Below are 24,709 nucleotides of genomic sequence, written 5' to 3' on the forward strand. Positions count from 1 at the left end.
TCGATCCTGACCACAGGTGTTCTCCCTGTGAACGGGTGGGTTTTCACCGGGTGCTCCGATTTCTCCTCCCACATCCCAAAGAAGTGCGGGTTTGTAGGTCGATTGGCTTCTGTAACTAGTCCCCAGTGCGTAGGGTGGAACGAGTACATGGGTGATTGTTGGTTGGCACGGACCCAGTGGGGCGAAGTGCCTGTATCTCTAAATTAAACTAAACTAATAGCAAATGTAAGAAAACATTCAGGGAATCAGCCATTCGAGAGCAGTGCCATGATGCGCCAACGTAAGAGGAAGGAAGGGATAGTAAACTCAGGCATTCAGTTGGATTTGAGCCTTTATTCTACTGAAGATAGCCACAAAATGCTGGAGTAACTCAATGGGACAGGCAGCATCTCTGGAGGGAAGGAATGGGTGACGTTTCGGGTCGAGACCTTTCTTCAGACTGTCTCAACCCTTCTTCAGACTGTCTCAACCCGAAACGCCACCCATTCCTTCCCTCCAGAGATGCTGCCTGTCCCGCTGAGTTACTCCAGCATTTTGTGTCCATCTTCGGTTTAAACCGGCATCTGCTGTTCCTCCCGCCACCTTTATTCCACTGATTTTTTATCTCCATATCCTTTTGAAAGCAATGAGAAAAATATATTAATATCAGTCTAAATAATAATCTACTGTTCTCCGGGGGGGGGGGGGGGGGGGGGGGAAGAAAGTTGGAAATGCCATGTGATTATTTGTGCTCTTTTCTTAAAATGCATTGTTAACCAAAATAGTTTTGAGATGTGTAAATGGTGTTGGGTTGATTACTTTGCAATTAATACCTGGGCCAGGGGGTGCTTCCTCCTTCAGTCGAGCGTTAGCGGTTGTTTGGCTTCTCGCCGTCTTATGTTATCTGCAGCTGGCTTTGTCCGTGCCCGTGGATTAAGGCAAAGCTGTCTGATTGTTTTTTTGTTCTTTGCCTTTGCAGTGAATTTGCTGGACTCTAGAGCTGTAATGGGAGACCTGGGATGGATAGCCTACCCGAAGAACGGGGTAAGTCTTTCAACACGTTGCTCGCTCTGCAAGCTGCATTGGCAGCCTGTGCATTAAGCAGCCCCTGTTTCAAAAGGGTCTGGAAATTCCCCAGAGTAATTCCACGCCAAGCCAGACAACTGGGGTGGATGGTGGGGAGGGGTGGGGGTGGGGGAGAGAATGGCCTGTTCCTGTGCTGTAGGTGTACGCACCACGAAATAACTGTAGGATGGCGTGCACGGACAAACGTCCAAACTCTATCACGCTGAAGATTTAGCTTTCCCCCCCTGCAAATGCCTTATTGTAAGGGGAGCAAAGAGGCAGATGCGGCCTCCTCCCGGGTGCTAAATAGGGAAGGTTTGCCTGTGCAGTGAAGGTTTGCCTGTGCAGTAAGTGGTTCTGATCTCTGCAAACCACCGCCTCACTGTGCTCACTGACCTACATTGGCTCACAGACCCACTGCCACCTTCGATTTAAAAAACAAAAATCACATCCTTATGTTCCAATTCCACTCCACGACCCGTCTGATCATCCCCTTGTTCAGTCTGAAGAAGGGTCTCGACCCGAAACGTCGCCCATTCCTTCTTCTCTCCTGAGATGCCGCCTGACTTGCTGAGTTACTCCAGCATTTTGTGAATAAATCTCCCTCTTCCCTTCCAGCCATGCTACCATTCAGTGTCCGCCTGGCCCTGCTTCATCAACCCAACGGCTGATCTATGGGGAGAAGGCAGGAACGGGGTACTGATTGAAAATGATCAGCCATGATCACATTGAATGGTGGTGCTGGCTCGAAGGGCCGAATGGCCTCCTCCTGCACCTATTGTCCATTGTCTTCAGCTCTCTAAACTCTTAAGATCTGGCATTTCATCTAAACCTCTCTGCTTTCTTTCCTCACTGAGTCAATGATACTTTAATGTCACATGTACCCAGGTCCAGACAAATGCATTCTTTCAGTTTAGTTTATTGTCACGTGTGCCGAGGTACAGCGAAAAGCTTTTGTTGCGTTCTCTCCAATCGGCAGAAAGACGGTACATGATTGCAATGGAGTCATGTAAAATGTTTAGACACGTGCTAAGGGTACAACGTTTAGAGCAAGGTAAAGCCAGCAGAGTCTGATCAAGGATAGTCCGATGGTCACCAAAGAGGTGGACAGTAGTTCAGCACTGCTCTCTGGTTGTGGTGGGATGATTCAGTTGCCTGATAACGGCCGGGAAGAAACTGTCCCTGAATCTGGAGGTGTGCGTTTTCACACCGATACCTTTTGCCCGATGGGAGAGGGGAGAAGGGGGAGTGGCCGGGGTGCGACTCGTCTTTGATTATGCTCCTGGCCTTGCCGAAGCAGCGTTTAGTTTTGTAACCAAGCCATTAAAATCGTGCAGCAGATCTCGCCCAGGCAGCGCACAAGTGTCATCACGTGTTTGGCGGCAACAAAGTTCCAAACGTTCGCCGATCGGTCCTACCTTCTGCCTCCGGCCGCACGTGGCAGCAAGCACCCCCGCCCCCCCCCGCCACATCTCCCCTTCATTCTCAGTAGCCCCCCACTGGATACCCTCTTCATTTTCAGTCACCCCCCCCCCCCCCCACTGGATCTTCCCTTCATTCTCAGGGCCCTCCACTGGATCTCCATTCTCAGTGCCCCTCCCACTGGATCCCTCCTTCATTCTCAGTAACCTCCCCATTGGATCTTCCCTTCATTCTCAGTGCCCCCCCCCCCCACTGGATACCCCCTTCATTCTCAGTGCCCCCCCCACTGGATCCCCCCTTCATTCTCAGTAGCCCCCCCCCACTGGATCTCCATTCTCAGTGCGCCCCCCCCAATGGATCCCTCCTTCATTCTCAGTGGTCCCCCACTGGATACCCCCTTCATTCTCAGTAGCCCCCCACTGGATACCCCCTTCATTCTCAGTGCCCCCCCACTGGATCTTCCCTTCATTCTCAGTGCCCCTCCCCCACTGGATACCCCCTTCATTCTCAGTGCCCCCCCACTGGATCTTCCCTTCATTCTCAGTATCCCCCCACTGGTTTCCCCCTTCATTCTCAGTTCCCCCCCCACTGGATCTCCATTCTCAGCCCACCCCCCACTGGATCTCCATTCTTAGCCCACCCCCACTGGATCCCCCTTCATTCTCAGTAGCCCCCCACTGGATACCCCTTTCATTCTCCGTTCTCCCCCCCCCACTGGATCTTCCCTTCATTCTCAGTGCCCTCCCCCACTGGATCTTCCCTTCATTCTCAGTGCCCCCCCCCCCCACTGGATCTTCCCTTCATTCTCAGTGCCCCCCCCCCACTGGATCCCCCCATCGTTCTCAGTGCCCCCCCACTGGATCTTCCCTTCATTCTCAGTAGCCCCCCTACTGGATACCCCCTTCATTCTCAGTGCCCCCCACTGGATACCCCCTTCATTCTCAGTGCCCCCCCCACTGGATCTTCCCTTCATTCTCAGTGCCCCTCCCCCCCCCCGGCTGGATCTTCCCTTCATTCTCAGTAGCCCCCCACTGGATCCCCCTTTGTTCAGGTGGCCCCCTGCTGGCCCCCTCTCCGTTCTTAGTGCCCTCCCTCCCACTGGGACCCCTCTTTCGATCTCGTCGCCCCCCACCAGGTAGCTCTCGGCAGTGCCGTTCCCCCTACACTCCCGACAGTCCACCTCACTCTCAATGCCCCCTTCACTCTCATTCCTGTCTCTCCTCGTTAAAGTGGTGTTTAAAGCCTATCTTTCTGAGCAATCCTTTGGTCACCTATCTGATAATAATGGCTCTCTGAATTTAGTCCTTGCATGCGCATTTTACCTCATTTAAAGGCGCTAAATAAATGCATTTTGTTTGTGTTGATTTTCTTGATCGGTACGGGTGTCAGAGGTTGTGGGGAGAAGGCAGGGGAATGGGGTTAGGAGGAAGAGATAGATCAGCCATGATTGAATGGCGGAGCAGACTTGATGGGCCGAATGGCCTCATTCTCGTCCTATCACTTATGACCTTATGACTTTATTGTAGCTTTAATCTCGATAATTAATATTGATATACATTTAGCTAATACTAGTAATGAGGCTGGCACAGTGTGGGCGGAACAGTGGCACAGTGTGGGCAGAACAGTGGCACAGTGTGGGCGGAACAGTGGCACAGTGTGGGCGGAACAGTGGCACAGTGTGGGCGGAACAGTGGCACAGTGTGGGCGGAACAGTGGCACAGTGTGGGCGGAACAGTGGCACAGTGTGGGCGGAACAGTGGCACAGTGTGGGCGGAACAGTGGCACAGCTGGTTGAGCTGCTGCCCCACAACGCCACAGATCCTGACCTTGTTGAGTTTGTGTAGTCTCCCAGTGACCTCGTGGGTTTCCTCAGGGTTCTCTGGTTTCCTCCCATATCCCGGATGGTGTTTGTGCATGTAGGTAAATTGCCCGTATTGTGCAGGAGAATGTATGTAAATGTGCGATCACATAGAACTTGTAATGGGGTGGCACAGTGGCGCAGTGGTAGAGTTGCTGCCTTACAGCGCTTCGATCCAGGGTTCGATCCTGAACTCCGGGTGCTGTCTGTACGGAGTTTGTACGTTCTCCCTATGACCACGTGGGTTTTCTCCGTGATCTTCTGTTTCCTCCCACTCTCCAAAGATGCACAGGTTTGTAGGTTAATTGACTTGATATAATGTAAAATTATCCCTAGTGTGTGTAGGATAGCGTTATGTGCGGGGATCGCTGGTCGGTGCGGACTCGGTGGGCAGAAGGGCCTGTTTCTGCGCTGTATCTCTAAACTAAACTAAGACGGAACCATTGTGAATGGGTGGTCGATGGCCAGTGTGAATTTGATGGGTCGAAGAGCTCATTTCCGAGCAGAATCGTTCTTCGGACAAGAGACACAGCGCGGAAACTGGCCCTCTGGCCCACGGGTCGGCGCCGACCAGCGACCACCCATGACACCGGCACTGCACTGCACACACTGGGGACAGTATACAATTTTACCGAAGCCAATTAACCTACCAACCCAAGGTATTTATTCACAAAATGCTGGAGTAACTCAGCAGGTCAGGCAGCATCTCTGGAGAGAAGAAATGGGTCACAAATGGTATGAACATCGACTTCTCCACAGTGGTATGAACATCGACTTCTCCAACTTTACATAGTTCCTCTGTCCCTCCCTTCCCCTCCTCCTTCCCAGATCTCCCTCTATCTTCCTGTTTCCACCTATATCCTTCCTTTGTCCCGCCCCCCTGAAATCGGACCGAACCTACCAACCCGTATGTCTTTGGAATGTGGGAGGAAACCGGAGATCGCGGAGAAAACCCACACAAGTCAAACTCCGTACAGACACCAACCGTGGTCAGGGTCGAGCCCGGGTCTCTGACCCTGTAAGGCAGTAGCTTTACCACTGCTGCGCCACCGTGCCGCCCTTAATTTCAACCCATCTATCGATCAAAATCAAACAGGCTCCAGCTATTCACGATTTGGGCCATTGTTATATTGCTGCCACTTGATTTCATAACAGTCCATTGTCTATTCTGGTAGATGGATAGCAAGCAAGGAGTTTCATATTGGATTGCTTATTTTAAAGACTGCTGATATAGTTGCTGTACAAAAGAAGTATCATTTATCAGTAATAATAATAATAAGATTTAAAATGTAAAAGCGTATGATTTGGAACGACAGAGGTGTCAGGAGGATTCAGATGTCACTGGTTGGGGAAGTGAGATTGAATTTGGATAAAATTGCTTCTTTTCCCAACCTATCAATATTCCAGGTGCAGGTGAATTCTGAGGTGGACAAACCGCAAAGTATAACTATAAATCCCATTTACAATAATAAATAAAGATCATATTCCATTCCGCATTTCATTTTCAGTTACTGTATTCCATTTGATGTGATGATTTTTTATTTTGAGAGGAACTCTATAGATCTCACAAAGCAGCAAACATTTTCAGCCTTTAAGTGTAGCCAGGCTCCCTTTGATAATTAATGCAGGGCACTGGAGAAGAGCTTTTAATTGAGCACAAACCCAGATCTGAAGGCTCAAAGACCTTTAGAAATCCCTCCTGTTTTTGTCTGTGGTTCTTGTGTTGCCGATATCATGATATTCTTGACATAGTTGAGACATTCTTGACATGTCCTTCCTTTGCTTCAGCATCCAAAATGTTCTTATTTTCTCTCGCAAGAATGCAGAAGGCACGATGATTCAGCCTAGCCCGTGGGCAAGCAGGAATGGGGCACTGATTCTGGATGATCAGCCGTGATCATATGGAATGGTTCGAAGGGCCGAATGGCCTCCTCCTGCACCTACTTTCCATGTTTCCTTTAAAAAGTTAGTGTCATTGGATACGGGTCCATTCTTTGAAATGCGTACATATGCCGATCAACTTCAATTGCTTTTGCGCCTTTTCTGTTCGTGATAAGTGCAATAGAAAAGGTATGATTCCAATCTAAACAGAAAGTGCTGGAGGACAGGGCAGCATAGTGGTATAGAGCTGCTGCCATAGAGCACCAGAGACCTGGCTTAGTTTCTGACCATGGGTGCTGTCTGTGCAAAGTCCTCCACTGCAGTCAGTGGCAATTCCACAGATTCACCACCCTCTGGCTAAAGCAATTCCTCCTCATCTCCTTTCTAAAGGTACGTCCTTTTATTCTGAGGCTCTGGCCTCCGGTCCTGTGCTGCTGTCTCACTAGTGGAAACGTCCTCTCCACATTCACTCTATCCAGGCCTTTCGTGACTCGGCAGTTTTTCAATGAAATTTCCCCCCATCCACTGGAAACAGATGGAAATTATCCCTTGAGTATTAGTTTAGTTTAGAGATACAACGCAGAAACAGGCCCTTCGGCCCACCAAGTCCGCACCGACCAGCGATCCCCGCACATTAACACTATCCTACACACACTAGGGACAATTTACAATTGTACCAAGCCAATTAACCTACAAACCTGTACGTCTTTGGAATGTGGGAGGAAACCAAAGATCTCGGAGAAAACCATGTGGTCACAGGGAGAACGTACAAACTCTGTACAGATGGCCCCCATAGTTAGGATCGAACCTGGGTCTACTGGTGCTGTGAGGCAGCAATTCTACCGCTGCGCCACCGTGCCGCATTATTAAATTTTTCTATGTTATTAGCAGTGGAACAGGCCCTTCGGCCCATCTTGTCCATGGTCAAGTGCGGAGTGGTGCTAATACACTCTGATCCTCCTGCCTTCGCTGACAAAGCAATAGCACACACTGTCTATAATGCTAGGTAGACACACAATGCTGGAGTAATTCAGCGGGACAGGCAGCATCTCTGGAGAGAAGGAAAGAGTGATGTTTTGGGTCGAGACCCTTCTTCAGTCTGATGTCTATAATGCTGATCCATTTTCTACATGTCACTGATAATTAGGTGAACTGGCTGCACAAAGTCTTTTACCCAGAGTAGGAGAATCACAACCAGAGGACATGGGTCTAAGTCGTGAGGGGAAAGGAACCTGGGGGTCACTTGAACGAGCTGCCAGAGGTTGCAATTGAGGCAGGTACTATCACAACATTGGAGAGGTACATAGATAGGAAAGGTTTAGAGGGATATATATGGGCCGAAAGCAGAAAAGTGGGACTAGTGCAGATGGTGCATCTTGACCAGCATGGGCAAGTTGGGCCAATCTCCCTGCCTCATGACTTTGAATCAGATGTATGTAAAATATTTACTCGAAGGTATGTATTCACAAAATGCTGGTGTATCTCAACAGGTCAGGCAGCATCTCGGGAGAGAAGGAATGGGTGACGTTTCGGGTCATTTTGTGAATAAATACCTTCGATTTCCAGCATTTTGTGAATAAATACCTTCGATTCCAGCATTTTGTGAATAAATACCTTCGATTCCAGCATTTTGTAAATAAATACCTTTGATTCCAGCATTTTGTGAATAAATACCTTAGATTCCAGCATTTTGTGAATAAATACCTTCGATTCCAGCATTTTGTGAATAAATACCCTCGATTCCAGCTTTTTGTAAATAAATACCTTTGATTCCAGCATTTTGTGAATAAATACCTTCGATTTGTACCAGCATCTGCAGTTATTTTCTTAAACATAGACATAGAAACATATACAATAGGTGCAGGAGTAGGCCATTCGGCCTTTCGAGCCTGCACCGCCATTCAATATGATCATGGCTGATCATCCAACTCAGTATCCCGTACCTGCCTTCTCTCCATACCCCCTGATCCCTTTAGCCACAAGGGCCACATCTAACTCCCTCTTAAATATAGCCAATGAACTGGCCTCAACTACCTTCTGTGGCAAAGAATTCCACAGATTCACCACTCTCTGTGTGAAAAAAAACGTTCTCATCTCGGTCCTAAAAGACTTCCCCCTTATCCTTAAACTGTGACCCCTTGTTCTGGACTTCCCCAACATCGGAAACCTGGACGTCTTTGGAGTGTGGGATGAACCTGGAGCACCTGGAGCAAAAAAAAACGCGGGTCACAGAGAGAATGTAAAATTGCATTAAGACAACACCCGAGGTGAGGATCGAACCCGGGTATCTGGCGCTGTCAGGCAGCAACTAAGTAGCAGATAATAAAATAATCAATTGTGGCCAATAAATGTCTACGGTATCCTCAAACTGTGGCCCCTTGTTCTGGACAATATTTACATGTGATCAGGGAATATCAAATAATATGTGTAGTTAAAACATTAATGTACTATTAATTAATGGAAATGTCAAAGGCCAGAGGGCATAGGTTTAAGGTGAGGGGGGCATAGTTTAATGGAGATGTGCGGGGGAGGGTTCCTTACACAGTGGTGGGTTCCTGGAATGCACTGCCATGGGGTGGTGGTGGAGGCAGGTATGATCGTGGCATTGAAGACCTTTAAGATAGGCACATGGATATGCAGGGGATGGAGGAATATGGATCAGGTGCAGGCAGAGGAGTTAGTTTAACTTGGTATCATGTTTGGAACATACTTTGTGGCCTGAGGGGCCTGTTTCTGCAGTTAGACACATAAAGGTGGAGTAACTCAGCAGGTCAGACAGCATTTCTTGAGAAAAAGAATAGATGACGTTTCGGGTTGAGACCCTTTTCTGTACTGTACTTTTTTATGTTCCATGTTTTACGTTCCATGTTTTATGTTCCATGTTTTATGTTCTGTTCTATGTTCTATTAGTTTAGTTTAGAGATACAGCGCAGAAACGGGCCCTTCGGCCCATCGAGTCAGCACTGACCAGCGATCCCCACCCACTAACACTATCTCACACACACTATTACAAATGACAGTTTTATCAAGCCAATTGAGCCTACAAACCTGTACGTCATTGGAGTGTGGGAGGAAACCGGAGCAGCTGGAGAAAACCCACGCAGTTCACGGTGGGAATGCACAAACTCCGTACAGACAGCACCAGTGGTCAGGATCGAACCCGGATCTCTGGCGCTGTAAGGCAGCAACTCTACCCCTGCGCCACCATGTTTTGTGTTTTATGTTTTGTGTTTTATGTTCTATGTAAAAGGTATAATTAAGTAATAAAAGTTAGTTTAACTTTTTTAAGTTCAACCACGCCCATTGAAATGAACAGGGCAGTGCTAGATGCAGCAGGTAAGGCTGGTTCAAGCTGGGGAGCCTGGTGTGTACTGGGTCTGGGCCAAGATCTCATTTGCCAGGGCTTGTCCCAGAGTCAATGGGGAGTCCAGGAGTGAGCTACTAGTCAGATGCGCCTGCACCTGACCTCCAGCTTACTGCTACAGCCACGGGTCTGGAGCAGGGTCTCGACCCGAAACGTCACCCATTCCTTCTCTCCACAGATGCTGCCTGACCCGCTGAGTTACTCCAGCATTCTGTGTCTATCTTCGGTGTCAACCAGCATTTGCAGTTCCTTCCGCCACATGCTGAAGTATGCAGGTGTGGATGTGGATGAATGAATATTTTATTGTCAAGTTGACAAGTCACAGTGAAACTCTTTGCTTGCATTCCCGAGGTATGCAAATAGCCGCCACATAAAGGGCGTCGACAAAGTTACAAATTATCCCGCGCCAGGTCCGCCTTTTTTCTCCCCCCCCTTCCCTCTCGGCGGTTCCCCCATGCCGGGTCCCATTGCTCGTCGTCCCCCTTCACGACGATCCCCCCACAACGGGTCCCATTGCTCTTCGTCCCCCCCTCACGACGATCCCCCCCACAACGGGTCCCATTGCTCTTCGTCCCCCCTTCATGGCGGTCCCCCCACAACGGGTTCCGTTACTCTTCGGCCCCCCTCACAACGGTCCCCCCACAACGGGTCCCGTTGCTCTTCGTCCCCCCCCCGTCACGACGGTCCCCCCACAACGGGTTCCGTTACTCTTCGTCCCCCCCCTCACGACGGTCCCCCCACAACGGGTTCCGTTACTCTTCGTCCCCCCCCTCACGACGGTCGCCCCACAACGGGTTCCGTTACTCTTCGTCCCCCCTTCATGGCAGTCCCCCCACAACGGGTTCCGTTGCTCTTTGTCCCCCCGTCACGACGGTCCCCGCACAACGGGTCTCATTGCTCTTCGTCCCAGGGGCCGCCGACTTGCCGGGGCTTCGGCTCCGACCCGTGAAGCTCGGGCCCCAGTCTCCCCGCGAACCCCTATGAGGCTTGGAGTGCCACTGATGTGTGCATTGCACCCGCTAGCAGCTCTCAATGCAATCCGACCCACGGTGTGATATTACCTCTCCCCCCCCCACTCCCCCATCCCCCCCCACTCCCCCATCCCCCCCCTTCTTCCAGTTGACTATTGTAAGCCAATTCATCATTGAGTCATAATTGTTGTTATAAATCTGTGACAGAAGCTTGACAATTGCAATCCCGACGTCATAACTCCCGATGGATTTCCCAATTTAAATCATAAAGACCTGTGCAGACTGCAGAGGGGCTGTCGATTACATTACTCATATGGTCAAAATCCCACAACATTAACCCATTTATTTTATGTAAATCTATGTCAAATAATTAGCACGTGGCAAACAATAGGCATCATTATAATTCGAATAACAATATTTGCAATAACCATTTGCAGCCTCAGACAAGTTGATCACCTTATTCTTTTCCAGGTAATAATTATCCCCCAAAACTCCCCTCGGTGGTAACTGCAGATGTGGAAACAGCTCCAAATGCCGGTGTAAACTCGTGTAATCCATGGTTTCAACATGAATAACAGAGAGTCTACAGCAGGAGGGCCGTCATCTGCAAAGTGCAGGCTGCGCTCCTGATTTCTGCAGGCATTCTTTGAGCAGAAACTAATTTACACAAATCACTGTTAATGTCCTCATCGTCATATATTTTGTTCTCTCTGGGGACTCACCGATATACTGTTCTTATCAGTTTAATGTCTGATACGTCCCTTTTCTGGGCACCATATATTAAATTGATTTTTGAAATGGGGGTGGACTAGACAATAGGTGCAGGAGGAGGCCATTCGGCCCTTCGAGCCAGCACCGCCATTCAATGTGATCATGGCTGATCATTCTCAATCAGTACCCCGTTCCTGCCTTCTCCCCATACCCCCTGACTCCGCTATCCTTAAGAGCTCTATCTAGCTCTCTCTTGAATGCATTCAGAGAATTGGCCCCCACTGCCTTCTGAGGCAGAGAATTCCACAGATTCACAACTATCTGACTGAAAAAGTTTTTCCTCATCTCAGTTCTAAATGGCCTACCCCTTATTCTTAAACTGTGGCCCTTGTTCTGGACTCCTCCAACATTGGGAACATGTTTCCTGCCTCTAACGTGTCCAACCCCTTAATAATCTTATAGGTTTCGATAAGATCTCCTCTCATCCTTCTAAATTCCAGTGTATACAAGCCTAGTCGCTCCAGTCTTTCAACATATGACAGTCCCGCCATTCCGGGAATTAACCTAGTAAACCTACGCTGCACGACCTCAATAGGGGCTTGCTCCGTCCAATTTACGGGCGGCACGGTGGCGCAGCGGTAGAGTTGTTGCCTTACGGCGCCAGAGACCCGACCCGGGTTTGATCCCGACCACTTTTTTAAATATAAAAGTTTTATTCCACAGAAAAACATACAAACATACTAAGCAAAATGTGATCAAACAAAAGCCGCCTGTATCGGCAGTTTACAAAATAAACAATTATCACATTAAAATCCCGCCATCTCTGTCAACAATACATTCGACCTCCCGCGGCGACCAGCGTTCACGGAAGGCCTCCAGAGTCTCTCCAGGGACACGCGGGCAGGGTCGTAAGCACGGAGCTTGTACGTTCTCCCCGTGACATGCGTGGGTTTTCTCAGAGATCTTCGGTTTCCGCCCACACTCCAAAGACGTACAGGTATGTAGGTTGATTGGCTTGTTATAAAATGCAAAATTGTCCCTAGTTGTGTGTAGGGTAGCGTTCATGGGCGGGGATCGCTGGTCGGTGCGGACTCGGTGGGCCGAAGGGCCTGTTTCCGCGCTGTACCTTTAAACTAAACTGAACTCAACTAGACCCCTGTCTGCACTGCCCTGATTCTCCTCTCACTGCCCTCCATAGTATTTGTACTAACATAGTTATTGCCAAAGTTTTGGAAGTGGAATGCAAGTAAACTCAATCCCCATTCGTAAACAATTTTAAAGTGATCTTTTTACATGGAACATAGAACATGGAACAATGCAGCACAGGAATGGAGCCTTCGGCCTACAATGTTTGTGCCAAACATGATGCCAAGTTGAACTGATCTCATCTGCCTGTACGTGGGCGATGTCCCTCTATTCCCTGCACTTGCATGTGCCTATCCAAAAGCCTCTTAAACACCACTATCATGTCTGCTTCCACTCCCACCCCTGGCAGTGTGTGCCAGGCTCCCACCACTCCCTGTGTGCCCAGCACATCTCCATTAAACTTTCCCCCTCTCACTATAACTATACCACTCTGGGACGAAGGTTCTGAATGCCTACCCCATCTACCCTTCTCATAATTTGATGTACCTATCAAGTCTCCCCTCGACCGCTGACGTTCCGGAGAAAATGAACCAAGTCCATCCAAACTCTATTCAGGAAGAGCAGAGATGGGATGTACTATGATGGTGTGCAGAATGAATAGGGCAGATAAAGAGGTTGTGTTGTGGTGCAGGTCAGACTCACAAATGGAGAAATGAGACTGAACCCACATCATAAACCTGAGAGAGATGATTGAGAGATGTGGGCTTTTTAGCTTGTGCAATTCAATGCGTGCTGGTCACAAATCGATTTTACACGGTTCCCATTTGCAATTAGTTCCTCTTGGTTCCAATGGTTTGTGTCATGGTATACAGTTCAGAAAGACTGAGCATCTGATAGTGCTGTACTTTACAATGCAGTACCCAGTAATTTAGTATTTTGAGAACGAGGTGTCGCATCGTTAATCCAAAACGTAGATGGCCCCGGTTTCTAAAATGAGTTTTTGTTTGTTTATTGCTTGAGGTAATCCAGTGGCTTTCTGAAGATGTGTGCATCCACATTTAGTATTTCCCAAATCAGAAGTGATTTGCGGCAAAGACATTGGACTGTTTGATAGACTGATACCATGTAGGAGGGAAGTCCAAATCCTGGTTTAGAAACATAGAAACATAGACAATAGGTGCAGGACTAGGCCATTCGGCCCTTCGAGCCAGCACAGTCATTCAATATGATCATGGCTGATCATCCTAAATCAGTACCCCGTTCCTGCTTTCAATAGACAATAGACAATAGGTGCTGGACTAGGCCATTCGGCACTTCGAGCCAGCACCGCCATTCAATATGATCATGGCTGATCATCCTAAATCAGTACCCTGTTCCTGCTTTCAATAGACAAGAGACAATAGGTGCAGGACTAGGCCATTCGGCCCTTCGAGACAGCACCACCATTCAATGTGATCATGGCTGATCATTCTCAATCAGTACCCCGTTCCTGCCTTCTCCCCATACCCCCTGACTCCCCTATCCTTAAGAGCTCTATCTAGCTCTCTCTTGAAAGCATTCAGAGAATTGGCCTCCACTGCCTTCTGAGGCAGAGAATTCCACCTTTTTTTCCCCTGTGTCACTTGATTCTGGTTTACACCGAAGATAGACACAAAATGCTGGAGTAACTCAGCGGGACAGACAGCATCTCTGGAGAGACGGAATGGGCAACGTTTCTGGTCGAGACGCATCTTCAGACTGGGCTCCTGCATTGGTCCTGAGGTTATAATATGGAGGATCATTCATCCCAAAGGGGGGGCAATCCACTTAAAACCTGCGTCGCCAAACGCATAGGAGGCTGTGGACAGTGTGTTGGTAAATGGGATCAGTGTAATTGATTGATACTTTATTGATTGATACTTTATTATCAGATTTGTGATAGGTTACAGTGAAATTCTTTGCTTTGCATTCCATACACTAAGTATGCAAAGAGTCGCCATGTAGATTTTTAGATTTAGAGTTTTAGAGATACAGCACAGAAACAGGCCCTTCGGCCCACCGGGTCCGCGCCGCCCAGCGATCCCCGCACACTAAACACTGTCCGACGCCCACGAGGGACAATTTTTACATTTGCCCAGCCAATTAACCTACATCCCTGTACGTCTTTGGAGTGTGGGAGGAAACCGAAGATCTCGGGAGAAAAACCCACGCAGGTCACGGGGAGAACGTACAAACTCCGTACAGACGGCGCCCGTAGTCAGGATCGAACCTGAGTCTCCGGCGCTGCATTCGCTGTAAGGCAGCAACTCTACCGCTGCGCCACCGTGCCGCTATATAGGGCACTGGCAGAGTTACAAAGGAGTCCGCAGTAATCCCTCTTTGTTCTCAGTGGTCCCCCACCCACCCCCACCCCGGGTCCTTCTTTGTTCTCAGTGGTTGCCCCCCCCCCCCACCCCCACCCCGGGTCCTTCTTTGCTCTCGGCAGAGGTGCAAAGGGAATTGGGAATGCTGGTGCAAGATTCCCAAAAAGTGAGTCTGCAAGTCGAATCGGTAGTAAGGAAGGCAAACTGAATGCTAGCATTTATTTCACGAGGGCTTGCACACAAACAGGGATGTAATGCTGAGGCCCTATAAGGTGCTGGTCAGGCTGCATTTGGAATATTGGGAGCAATTGTGGACACCATATCTGAGGAAGGATGTGCTGGCTCTGGAGAGGGTCCAGAGGAGGTTTACCAGAATGATCCCAGGAACAAATGGGACAGCATATGGTGAGCGTTTGACGGCACTGGCTCTGTGCTCGCTGGAGTTTAGAAGGATGAGGGGGGACCTCATTGAATCGAACAGAATAATTAAAGGCTTGGATAAAGTGGTCGTGGAGAGGATGTTTCCACTAGTGGGCGAGTCTAGGACTAGAGGTCATAGCCTCAGAATTAAAGGACGTTACTTTAGGAAGGAGATGAGGAGAAATTTATTTCGTCAGAGGGTGATGAATCTGTGGAATTTCTTGCCACAGAAGGCTGTGGAGGCGAAGTCAGTGGATATTTTTAAGGCAGAGATAGATAGATTCTTGATTAGTGCAGGTGTCAGAAGTTATGGGGAGAAGGCAGGAGAATGGGGTTAGGAGGGAGAGATAGATCAGCCATGTGGACTAGATGGGCCGAATGGCCTAATTCTGCTCCTATCACATGGCTTTATGACCTCCGGCACTCACCGCGGGCCTGTCCTCGACCGCCCACTGCCGGGTCCTCTCTTGGACGGCTCTGCGGCACTCACCGGGAGCTTCCAATGTGTAAATGCGTCCTTGACGGTTAGCACAGACATGGCAGGCCGAAGGGCCTGTTTCCGTACAGCATTACTCCTTGACGCCCAAGAGCTGGCTAATCGTTTTTCGAAACAAGGAACTGCAGATGCTGGTTTACAGAAAAAAGGCACAAAGTGCTGGAGTAACTGAGCCGGGTCAGGCAGCATCTCTCACACGGAGGGTGGTGGAATGGGCTGACGGTGGAAGCAGTTGAGACGTACATTTAATAAAAAAACATTTGGATAGGAAAGGTTTCGAGAGATATATCCGAACCAAACATGTGAGAAATGCAACTGTTTTGGATGGGGCACTTTGGTCGGCATGGACAAGTTGGACTAAAGGGCCTGTATACTGTGTTTAAGTATTGGCTGAGTAGAAGAGATGGTTGTCAATAGGATGTCTCACCAAAACCTCCTGGTTGGACACAAAACCATCCGCCACACTAATCATGAGCTGCCATCTCATCTCCAGCCAACATTTATTGTTCCGTCATCTGGTCAAGCCAAAAATCCATACAAATTCCCCTGCTGTCTGTGGGCTTTTGCCTTGTTCAAATGGGTTCCGGCACATTCATTCCCTCCTTCGAGCTATTAATTTAATTTAATAATTTATTAAATGGTACGGTGAGCAGTGATCGAGTTGCTGCTGCCTCACAGTGCCAGAGTCCTGGGTTCAATCCTGACTGTGGGCGCTTGTCTGTGCTGAGTTGCTGCCTCACAGCGCCAGAGTCCTGGGTTCGATGCTGACTATGGGTGCCTGTCTGTGCGGAGTTGCTGCCTCACAGCGCCAGAGTCCTGGGCTGGGTTTGATCCTGACTATGGGCGCCTGTCTGTGCGGAGTTGCTTCCTCACAGCGCCAGAGTCCTGGGTTCGATCCTGACTGTGGGTGCCTGTCTGTGCAGAGTTTGCACGTTTTCCCCGTGACAGCCCGGGTCCTCCCATTATTTTATTAACAATGTTATTAACAATTAGGGCAGCACGCTGGCGCGGCTGGTAGAGCTGCTGACTCACAGAGCAGGTGGCCTGGATACGATCCTGAGCTCGGGTGCTGTCTGTGTGGAGTTTGTGCGTTCTCCCCGTGACTGGGTGGGTTTCCTCCAGCTGCTCAGGTTTTCTCCCACATCCCAAAAGATGTGTGATTTTGTAGCTTAATCTGTAAAATCTGCCCGAGTGTGTAGTAAGTGGACGAGAAAGTGGAATAGCATAGAACTAGAGTCCACGGGCGATTGATAGCTGGCGTGGACTTGCTGGGCTGAAGGGCCTGTTTCTACGCTGCATCTCTAAACTAAACCATCCAAGTCAAACAGCCATTGTGAAATCTTGAAGTACTTTGAGTCTTTCAGCAGGCTGGGACCCTATCCCTTAGAGCGCAGAGGATGAGTGGTGATCTAAAATCATGAGAGGAGTAGATTGGGTGATCTACAGTCACTTGCCCAGAGTAGGGGAATCAGGAACCAGAGGGCATCGGTTTAAGGTGAAGGGAGGAAAGATTTTATAACAATCTGATGGGTAAATCTTTCACACTAAGGGTGGTGGGTGTATGGATCGAGCTGCCGGAGGAGGTAGTTGAGGCAGGGACTATCGCAACGTTTTAACAAGCAATTAGGCAGGTACATGGATAGGACAAGATTGGGCCAAGGGATATGGACCAAACACAGATAGGCAAGTGGGACTAGTATAGCTGGGACATGTTTGATCAGTGTGGGCAGGTAAAGCCGAAGGGCCTGTTTCCACGCTGTATCACTCTGTGACTCTATGTAGCGATCACACATTTCCCAGGAACTACAGCTGGTAAAGCTAGGACTTAATTGACAGAGTGGTGTGTAGGGGGATGACGAGGATTGTGGAATGTGCAGTGGAGATACTGGACCTCAATGGCGATAGCAGAAAAGGACGTTCAGTGATCAGGCTTGGGCAGCATACAGCCCCATTGCAGGCTAATTAATCTGCATTAAAGTGCCGGTCGATCTTATCTTGTGTGAGTGCAGTCACGGCCAGTTATTGGGATGAACTCACGGAGGGTCACCATGGCTTCGGGGAAACGGTGACACGAGGGAGATCGCACCTGGAGTACTGTGTGCAGTTTTGGTCTCCAAATTTGAGGAAGGATATTCTTGCTATTGAGGGCGTGCAGCGTAGGTTTACTAGGTTAATTCCCGGAATGGCGGGACTGTCGTATGTTGAAAGACTGGAGCGACTAGGCTTGTATACTTAGAAGGATGAGAGGAGATCTTATCGAAACGTATAAGATTATTAAGGGGTTGGACACGTTAGAGGCAGGAAACATGTTTCCAATGTTGGGGGAAGTCCAGAACAAGGGGCCACAGTTTAAGAATAAGGGGTAGGCCATTTAGAACTGAGATGAGGAAAAACATTTTCAGTCAGAGAGTTGTGAATCTGTGGAATTCTCTGCCTCAGAAGGCAATGGAGGCCAATTCACTGATTGCATTCAAGAGAGAGCTGGATAGAGCTCTTAAGGATAGCGGAGTCAGGGGGTATGGGGAGAAGGCAGGAACGGGGTACTGATTGAGAATGATCAGCCATGATCACATTGAATGGCGGTGCTGGCTCGAAGGGCCGAATGGCCTCCTCCTGCACCTATTGTCTATTGTCTATTGTCTGACGGACAATTTGGTCAGATTTGCCGTTTGAGCAGCGGAAGGTTCCGTGGTCACTCACGGCGCGTTGTTGGTTCATGGCAGATGGGCAGCTCTTGTGACCGGCTGGTTGTGACCGGCAGCCATGGAAGTGCTCCTTCTTAAAGACGCTAATAAAGCAGCGAGCCTGAACGAGACAGATAATGTGTGATTCTACCTGCTGCCGCAGTAGTATTACTGGTAATTGCATCTCATTTTTACTGTGCCAAATATACCAACAAGCCGATCCCGTGAAGGCACATGCAAGATTAAGTAGAAGCTTAAGACTAGAAACAGCGTACATTAGCGTCAATTTTTCATTTGCAAATTGCACAGAACTGCAGGTTTACAGGGCAGAGAGGAGCTCGTGAACAGTTACCAGCGAAATCTCACACACGGGAAGGTTTTCCTGGCTATTTCTGTGGTTACCATGGTACTTTATTTCTCACATGTACAGCGGTGCAGCGGTAGAGTTGCTGCCTCACAGTGCTTGCAGTGCCAGAGATCCGGGTTTGATCCCGACTACGGGTGCTGTCTGTACGGAGTTTTACATTCTCCTCGTGACCACCTGTGTTTTCTCCGAGATCTTTGGTTTCCTCCAGAGACCCACAGCTTTGTAGGTTGTTTGGCTTGGTGTATGTGTAAAATTGTCCCTAGTGTGTGTCGGATAGTATTCATGTGTGGGAATCGCCGGTCGGTGCGAACTCGGTGGGTCGAAGGGCCTGTTTCTGCGCTGTATCTCTAAACTAAACTAAAACGAAACTACAGTGAAATTCATTTTTCTATACAGTTCAGTACAAGTATCACTACATATAAGCACTTAGATACTGTCAATAGACAATAGACAATAGACAATAGGTGCAGGAGTAGGCCATTCAGCCCTTCGAGCCAGCACCGCCATTCAATGCGATCATGGCTGATCACTCTCAATCAGTACCCCGTTCCTGCCTTCTCCCCATACCCCCTGACTCCGCTATCCTTAAGAGCTCTATCCAGCTCTCTCTTGAATGCATTCAGAGAATTGACCTCCACTGCCTTCTGAGGCAGAGAATTCCACAGATTCACAACTCTCTGACTGAAAAAGTTTTTCCTCATCTCAGTTCTAAATGGCCTACCCCTTATTCTTAAAGTGTGGCCCCTTGTTCTGGACTCCCCCAACATTGGGAACATGTTTCCTGCCTCTAACGTGTCCAACCCCTTAATAATCTTATACGTTTCGATAGGATCTCCTCTCATCCTTCTAAATTCCAGTGTACCACCTGTCATGGTAAGGTCCTAAGGAATAGGAGTAGAATGAGGCCATTCGGCCCCATCAAGGCTACTCTGCCATCCAATCATGGCTGATCTATCTCTCCCACCTAACCCCGTTCTCCTGCCTTCTCCCCATAACCTCTGACACCCGTGGGTAGAGGAATTTGATGTTTACGCAGTCAGCCTAGGTCTGCTTGTTGAAGGAGCCAGCTTACACGACAGAGAGCACTGTTATTGTACAGCGCTGAAGCTTCAGTTTGGGACACTTTCAAATCACATCCAGAGACGGGAGGAAAAGCAGGTTGCACGAAGGAAATGCAGGTTGCTGCTTTGAAGAAGCAAGAAGTAATTTGGTGTGAACAAATGCCGCATTTCAACGACTTGCATTCCGGGCAATCGGCACGGAGAGAGGGGAGGGAAGGCATTGCTCAGTCTGTCCCAAGGTTGAGTCGAGTTCCTGAGGGCCTCGATTACAGAGCTGAGTTGGAGAAACAAATCAGGGATCAGGTGGTGCAAAGCTGCAAATCAAATGGCTTGAGACGCAGGTTGTTGGAGGAAAGTGGCACGTTGACATCGGGGGAAACACTGGCAATTGCCCGCCTCATTTGAAGCCGTGGAGCCCCAGTATCAGACCCTGAGATTGGACGGTGGAATCCACGTCGGCAATACGACATCCGCTGGCGCTTGCCAAGGGGCATGGTAAAGACTGCGAGTGTTTTAGACGTGGGAATTGTGGACACTTTGCCATGGATCCGTGCATCCCTGACGGGTGGGGGGAGGGGTTGACAAACTGGGAACATGAAGATGGTGTTAAAGGGGATGCGAATACAGGAGAAATTGCAAAGTACTCTCGAATGAACTGGGGAGGGAAGTTCTGGAAGGGATAAGAGAGTAAGGTCAGGGCCAATTGTGACCGGTGTGAGAGGGGAGGTGAATACCGAAATTAAAGTGTTGTATTTAAATGCGCGGAGTATAAGAAATAAAGTGGATGAGCTTGAGGCTCAGTTAGACATTGGCAAGTATGATGTTGTGGGAATCACTGAGCAGGAAACATGTTCCCAGTGTTGCGGGAGTCCAGAACAAGGGGCCACAGTTTAAGAATAAGGGGTAGGCCATTTAGAACTGAGATGAGGAAAAAAAATTCAGTCAGAGAGTTGTGAATCTGTGGAATTCTCTGCCTCAGAAGGCAGTGGAGGCCAATTCTCTGAATGCATTCAAGAGGGAACTAGATAGAGCTCTGAAGGATAGCGGAGTCAGGGGGTATGGGGAGAAGGCAGGAACGGGGTACTGATTGAGAATGATCAGCCAAGCCCCAGGCTGCTGCAGGGCCTCCAGCGGCCCTCTCCTACAGGAGGCGCAATGTGAAACTCCTGAGTGCTAAATAGGTTTGTACACAACTTTTTGAAGTTGAGTGCTGTCTCTTATTATGATGAGCATTTGATGGCACTGGGCCTGTACTCGCTGGAGTTTAGAAGGACGAGGGGGGGGGACCCTCATTGAAAAGTACAGAATAGTGAAGGGCTTGGATAGAGTAGATGTGGAGAGAATATTTCCACTAGTAGGACAGTCTAGGACCAGAGGTCATAGCCTCAGAATTAAAGGACTTTCTTTTAAGAAGGAGATGAGGAGGGATTTCTTTAGTCAGAGGGTGGTGAATCTGTGGAATTCTTTGCCACAGAAGGCTGTGGAGGCCAAAACAATGGATATTTTTAAGGCCGAGATAGATAGATTCTTGATTAGTACGGGTGTCAGAGGTTATGGGGAGAAGGCAGGAGATTGGGGTTAGGAGGGAGAGATAGATCAGCCATGATTGAATGGTGGAGTAGACTTGATGGGCCGAATGGCCGAATTCTGCTCCTATCACATGACCTCATAATATATCTGAAAGGAACATTTTATTTTTAAGCGTTTCCTCTGGAGCCAAAGCTGGCATATCTAAACACTAGCTACTGGATCTGAAATTAATCACTGTAGCAGTTAAACCCTGCCAGTTCTTTCAACACTCTTTATGAATGTCTTGTTTACAATGCTTCCTTTGTCAAGGCTGATTACTGCATTTGGTCGGTGTAATGATCTCTTCTGAGGGAGCTGTGGTTTTGTTGATCACATTATGTTCTTCTGGATGCCACAGCAGATGATCTTTTTGCATGGGTGGAACCTTCGAATAAAAAGCTTATTGCTGGGGCTGGTGGCAGCATGATACAATCGGGGCAGCACAGAGATCATGGCTGATCTCTGCCCCCCTAATCCCATTTTCCTGCCTTCTCCCCATAACCCTTGACACCCATTCTAATCAAGAATTTGTCTATCTCTGCCTTAGAAATATCCACTGATTGTCCCCAATGTTTAGGATAGAACGAGTGTATGGGTAATTGCTGGTTGGCCCGGACTCGCTGGGCCGATGGACCTGTTTCCACACTGTATCTCTAAACTAAACTAAACTAAAAAATCTATAGTGACTTCCACCACAGCGTAGGCATCCTATAAACCTCCTGGACACCTCCTTCACACCATCATAACGACGGTGGGATCAGAGATATATTTCCCTACACTTATACCTTGACATAGCAGGCCATTTGGTTCATTTGAGCTCTGAAAGCTGGCCTTTTTCCCATCTCCAGTTTCCCCCGAGGTACATGTGACAATAAAGTTACCATTGGACCATAAAATGTTTCTTGTACGAAGATGAAACAAACTAATAAAGCAAAAAGCACTGGGAGAGCATTCGGAGAGGAATGCAGCACTTGACGTTAGACACAAAAAGCTGGAGTAACTCAGCGGGTCAGACAGCATCTCTGGAGGGAAGGAATAGGTGACGTCTCGGGCCGAGATCCTCAAACGTCACCCGTTCCTTTACTCCAGAGATGCTGCCTGACCCGCTGAGATACTCCAGCTTTTTGTGTCTATCTGGTTTAAACCACCATCTGCAGCTCCTTCCTACAGAGTATTGGAAGAGTTGGCTGTGCACCTTCTCCTGACCGCAGACCCCCAGCCAGGGCACTCGGTTGTTTGTACTTGCATCACGCCTCAGCGTCACGAAGGACTTGGTTCCATGTAAACATGTCTCAATGCACGTCACCTCCACCCTAGGACTGGTGTGCAGAAAGGCCCTGCAGACCAAGTAACCCTTGCATTCCCACTCTCTCCACCCTTCTGCCAGTTCCACTGTTTATAAGGTCATAAGTGATCAGAGTAGAATTAGGCCTTTCGGCCCATCAAGTCTACTCCGCCATTCATTCATGGCTGATCTATCTCTCCCTCCTAACCCTATTCTCCTGACTTCTCCCCATAACCTCTGACACCAGTACTATTCAAGAATCTATCTATCTCTGCCTTAAAAATATCCATTGACTTGACCTCCACACCCTTCTGCGGCAAAGAATTCCACAGATTCACCACCCTCTGACGAAAGAAATTCCTCCTCAACTCCTTCCTAAAGGAACGTCCTTTAATTCCGAGCTTTGCATCCAAACATCCCTTTGTTACCACCTCTTCAACAGCCAACAATGGACCATTGTGGGCTCCACCTTTCCCTGGTCATCGGTGCCGGCTCTGATTTGTTCTCAAACTTTTCATGCCTCTGGTTTCCCTCCCCACTGACACTCCGTCTGAAGAAGGGTTTCGACCCAAAATGTAACCTATTCCTTTTCTCCAGAGATACTGCCTGATTCCAGCACTTTGTGCCTACCCCTCGGGCTGATCTCAGATTTATCATAGATTATCCATTTGGAAGGCAGCAAGAAGATATAGAGACAAATTAAGTCTCCATGAACTTCTTGATGTTAAAAAAAAAGCAGTCAGATAGAAGTAGAAAGAGAGAGGAACACTAGAGGAGATTTGGATGATTGTATCAAACCCTGGAGAGAGGATGTGAAGGGATGATGGGGAACCAGGCTATTGAGGTATGTTCTTAAAGTATATAAATCTTATGTCAATTGCCAAACATTTGGTAAACTACACTAATATATCCTTCCAAAGTTATGTCATGTTTTCCTTTACAATGTTTCCTTGACAACCTTTGAGATATTTTGCTATATTACAGCCATATTTTTTGTAAACACCCTTTCTTGAAAAACTGAGGAATGGAGCACTTAAAATGGCAGAGGCTTTGCATGCTGTTTTCCTATATTCAGATTTCATTTTAGGTAATGTGCTGCGATCATTTCATTGCTTTTTCCAATAGATCTAATTCAGATATAGTTTGCAAGAAAACTTGTTCAGTCTTCGGTTGCTGATTTCCAAAGGCTTGAAGTGAGAGTGGCAAAGTTTCAAAGAGATGTGGCGGTGGCAGTGTGGGTGCCAGGAACATGTTGCCGGGAGTGGGGTGGAGGCAGATTCGATACGGGTATTTCAAAGGCTTTTTGAAATGCACATGGACATGCAGGGAATGGCGGGACTTGAATCATGTGAAGGCAGATGAGAATTTATCTTGGCATCATGTTCAGCACAGGCATCATGGGCCGAAGGGCCTGTTCTTGTAGATAGACACAAAATGCTGGACTAACTCAACGGGACAGGCAGCATCTCTGGGTAGAAGGAATGGGTGATGTTTCGGGTCGAAACCCTTTCTTCAGACTGAGAGTCAGGGGAGAGGAAGACGAGATATGGAAAAGTAAGGTGTGAAAACGATAGATCAAAGGGGATGAGGTTCAAGGAAAATATAGAATGGGTCATTCTTAGCTGAGAGGAAGGTGATAATGAGGCATTGAGGGGGAGCAAAGAGAGAGGAGGAGAACTTTGGAGAGAGGAGGAGAACTTTGGAGAGAGGAGGAGAACTTCGGAGAGAGGAGGACAACTTCGGAGAGAGGGGGAGAACTTCGGAGAGAGGAGGAGAACATTGGAGAGAGGAGGAGAACTTTGGAGAGAGGAGGAGAACTTCGGAGAGAGGAGGAGAACATTGGAGAGAGGAGGAGAACTTTGGAGAGAGGAGGAGAACTTCGGAGAGAGGAGGAGAACATCTTAGGCATATCTTGAGGAGATTTCACAGTGGAGCAGACAAAATGTGTAGGAAGGAACTGCATCTTTTCATACCTTACCCTTTCATACCTCTGTCTCCATCTCCCTTGACTCTCAGTCTGAAGAAGGGTCTCAACCTGAAACATCACCCATTCCTTCTACCCAGAGATGCTGCCTGTCCCGCTGAGATACTCCAGCATTTCGGGCCTGTTCCTATGCTGTACTGTTCTGTCCTCTACATTCTACACAT

General features: G+C 48.4%; 1 protein-coding gene across 5 annotated transcripts in view; it reads left to right on the top strand.

Moving 5' to 3' along the window:
* LOC144612030 (ephrin type-A receptor 5-like) overlaps positions 1–24,709 on the top strand; it is a 317,322-nt gene that overhangs the window by 24,609 nt on the left and 268,004 nt on the right. For all 5 annotated transcript variants that reach the window (XM_078431503.1, XM_078431511.1, XM_078431540.1 and 2 more), the window contains exon 2: positions 959–1,023. In XM_078431503.1, the coding sequence (XP_078287629.1) occupies positions 959–1,023 (65 nt within the window). The remainder of the gene's footprint in view (positions 1–958; positions 1,024–24,709) is intronic.

The sequence above is a fragment of the Rhinoraja longicauda genome, chromosome 3 (assembly GCF_053455715.1).
Source record: "Rhinoraja longicauda isolate Sanriku21f chromosome 3, sRhiLon1.1, whole genome shotgun sequence".
Taxonomy (NCBI): Eukaryota; Metazoa; Chordata; class Chondrichthyes; order Rajiformes; family Arhynchobatidae; genus Rhinoraja; species Rhinoraja longicauda.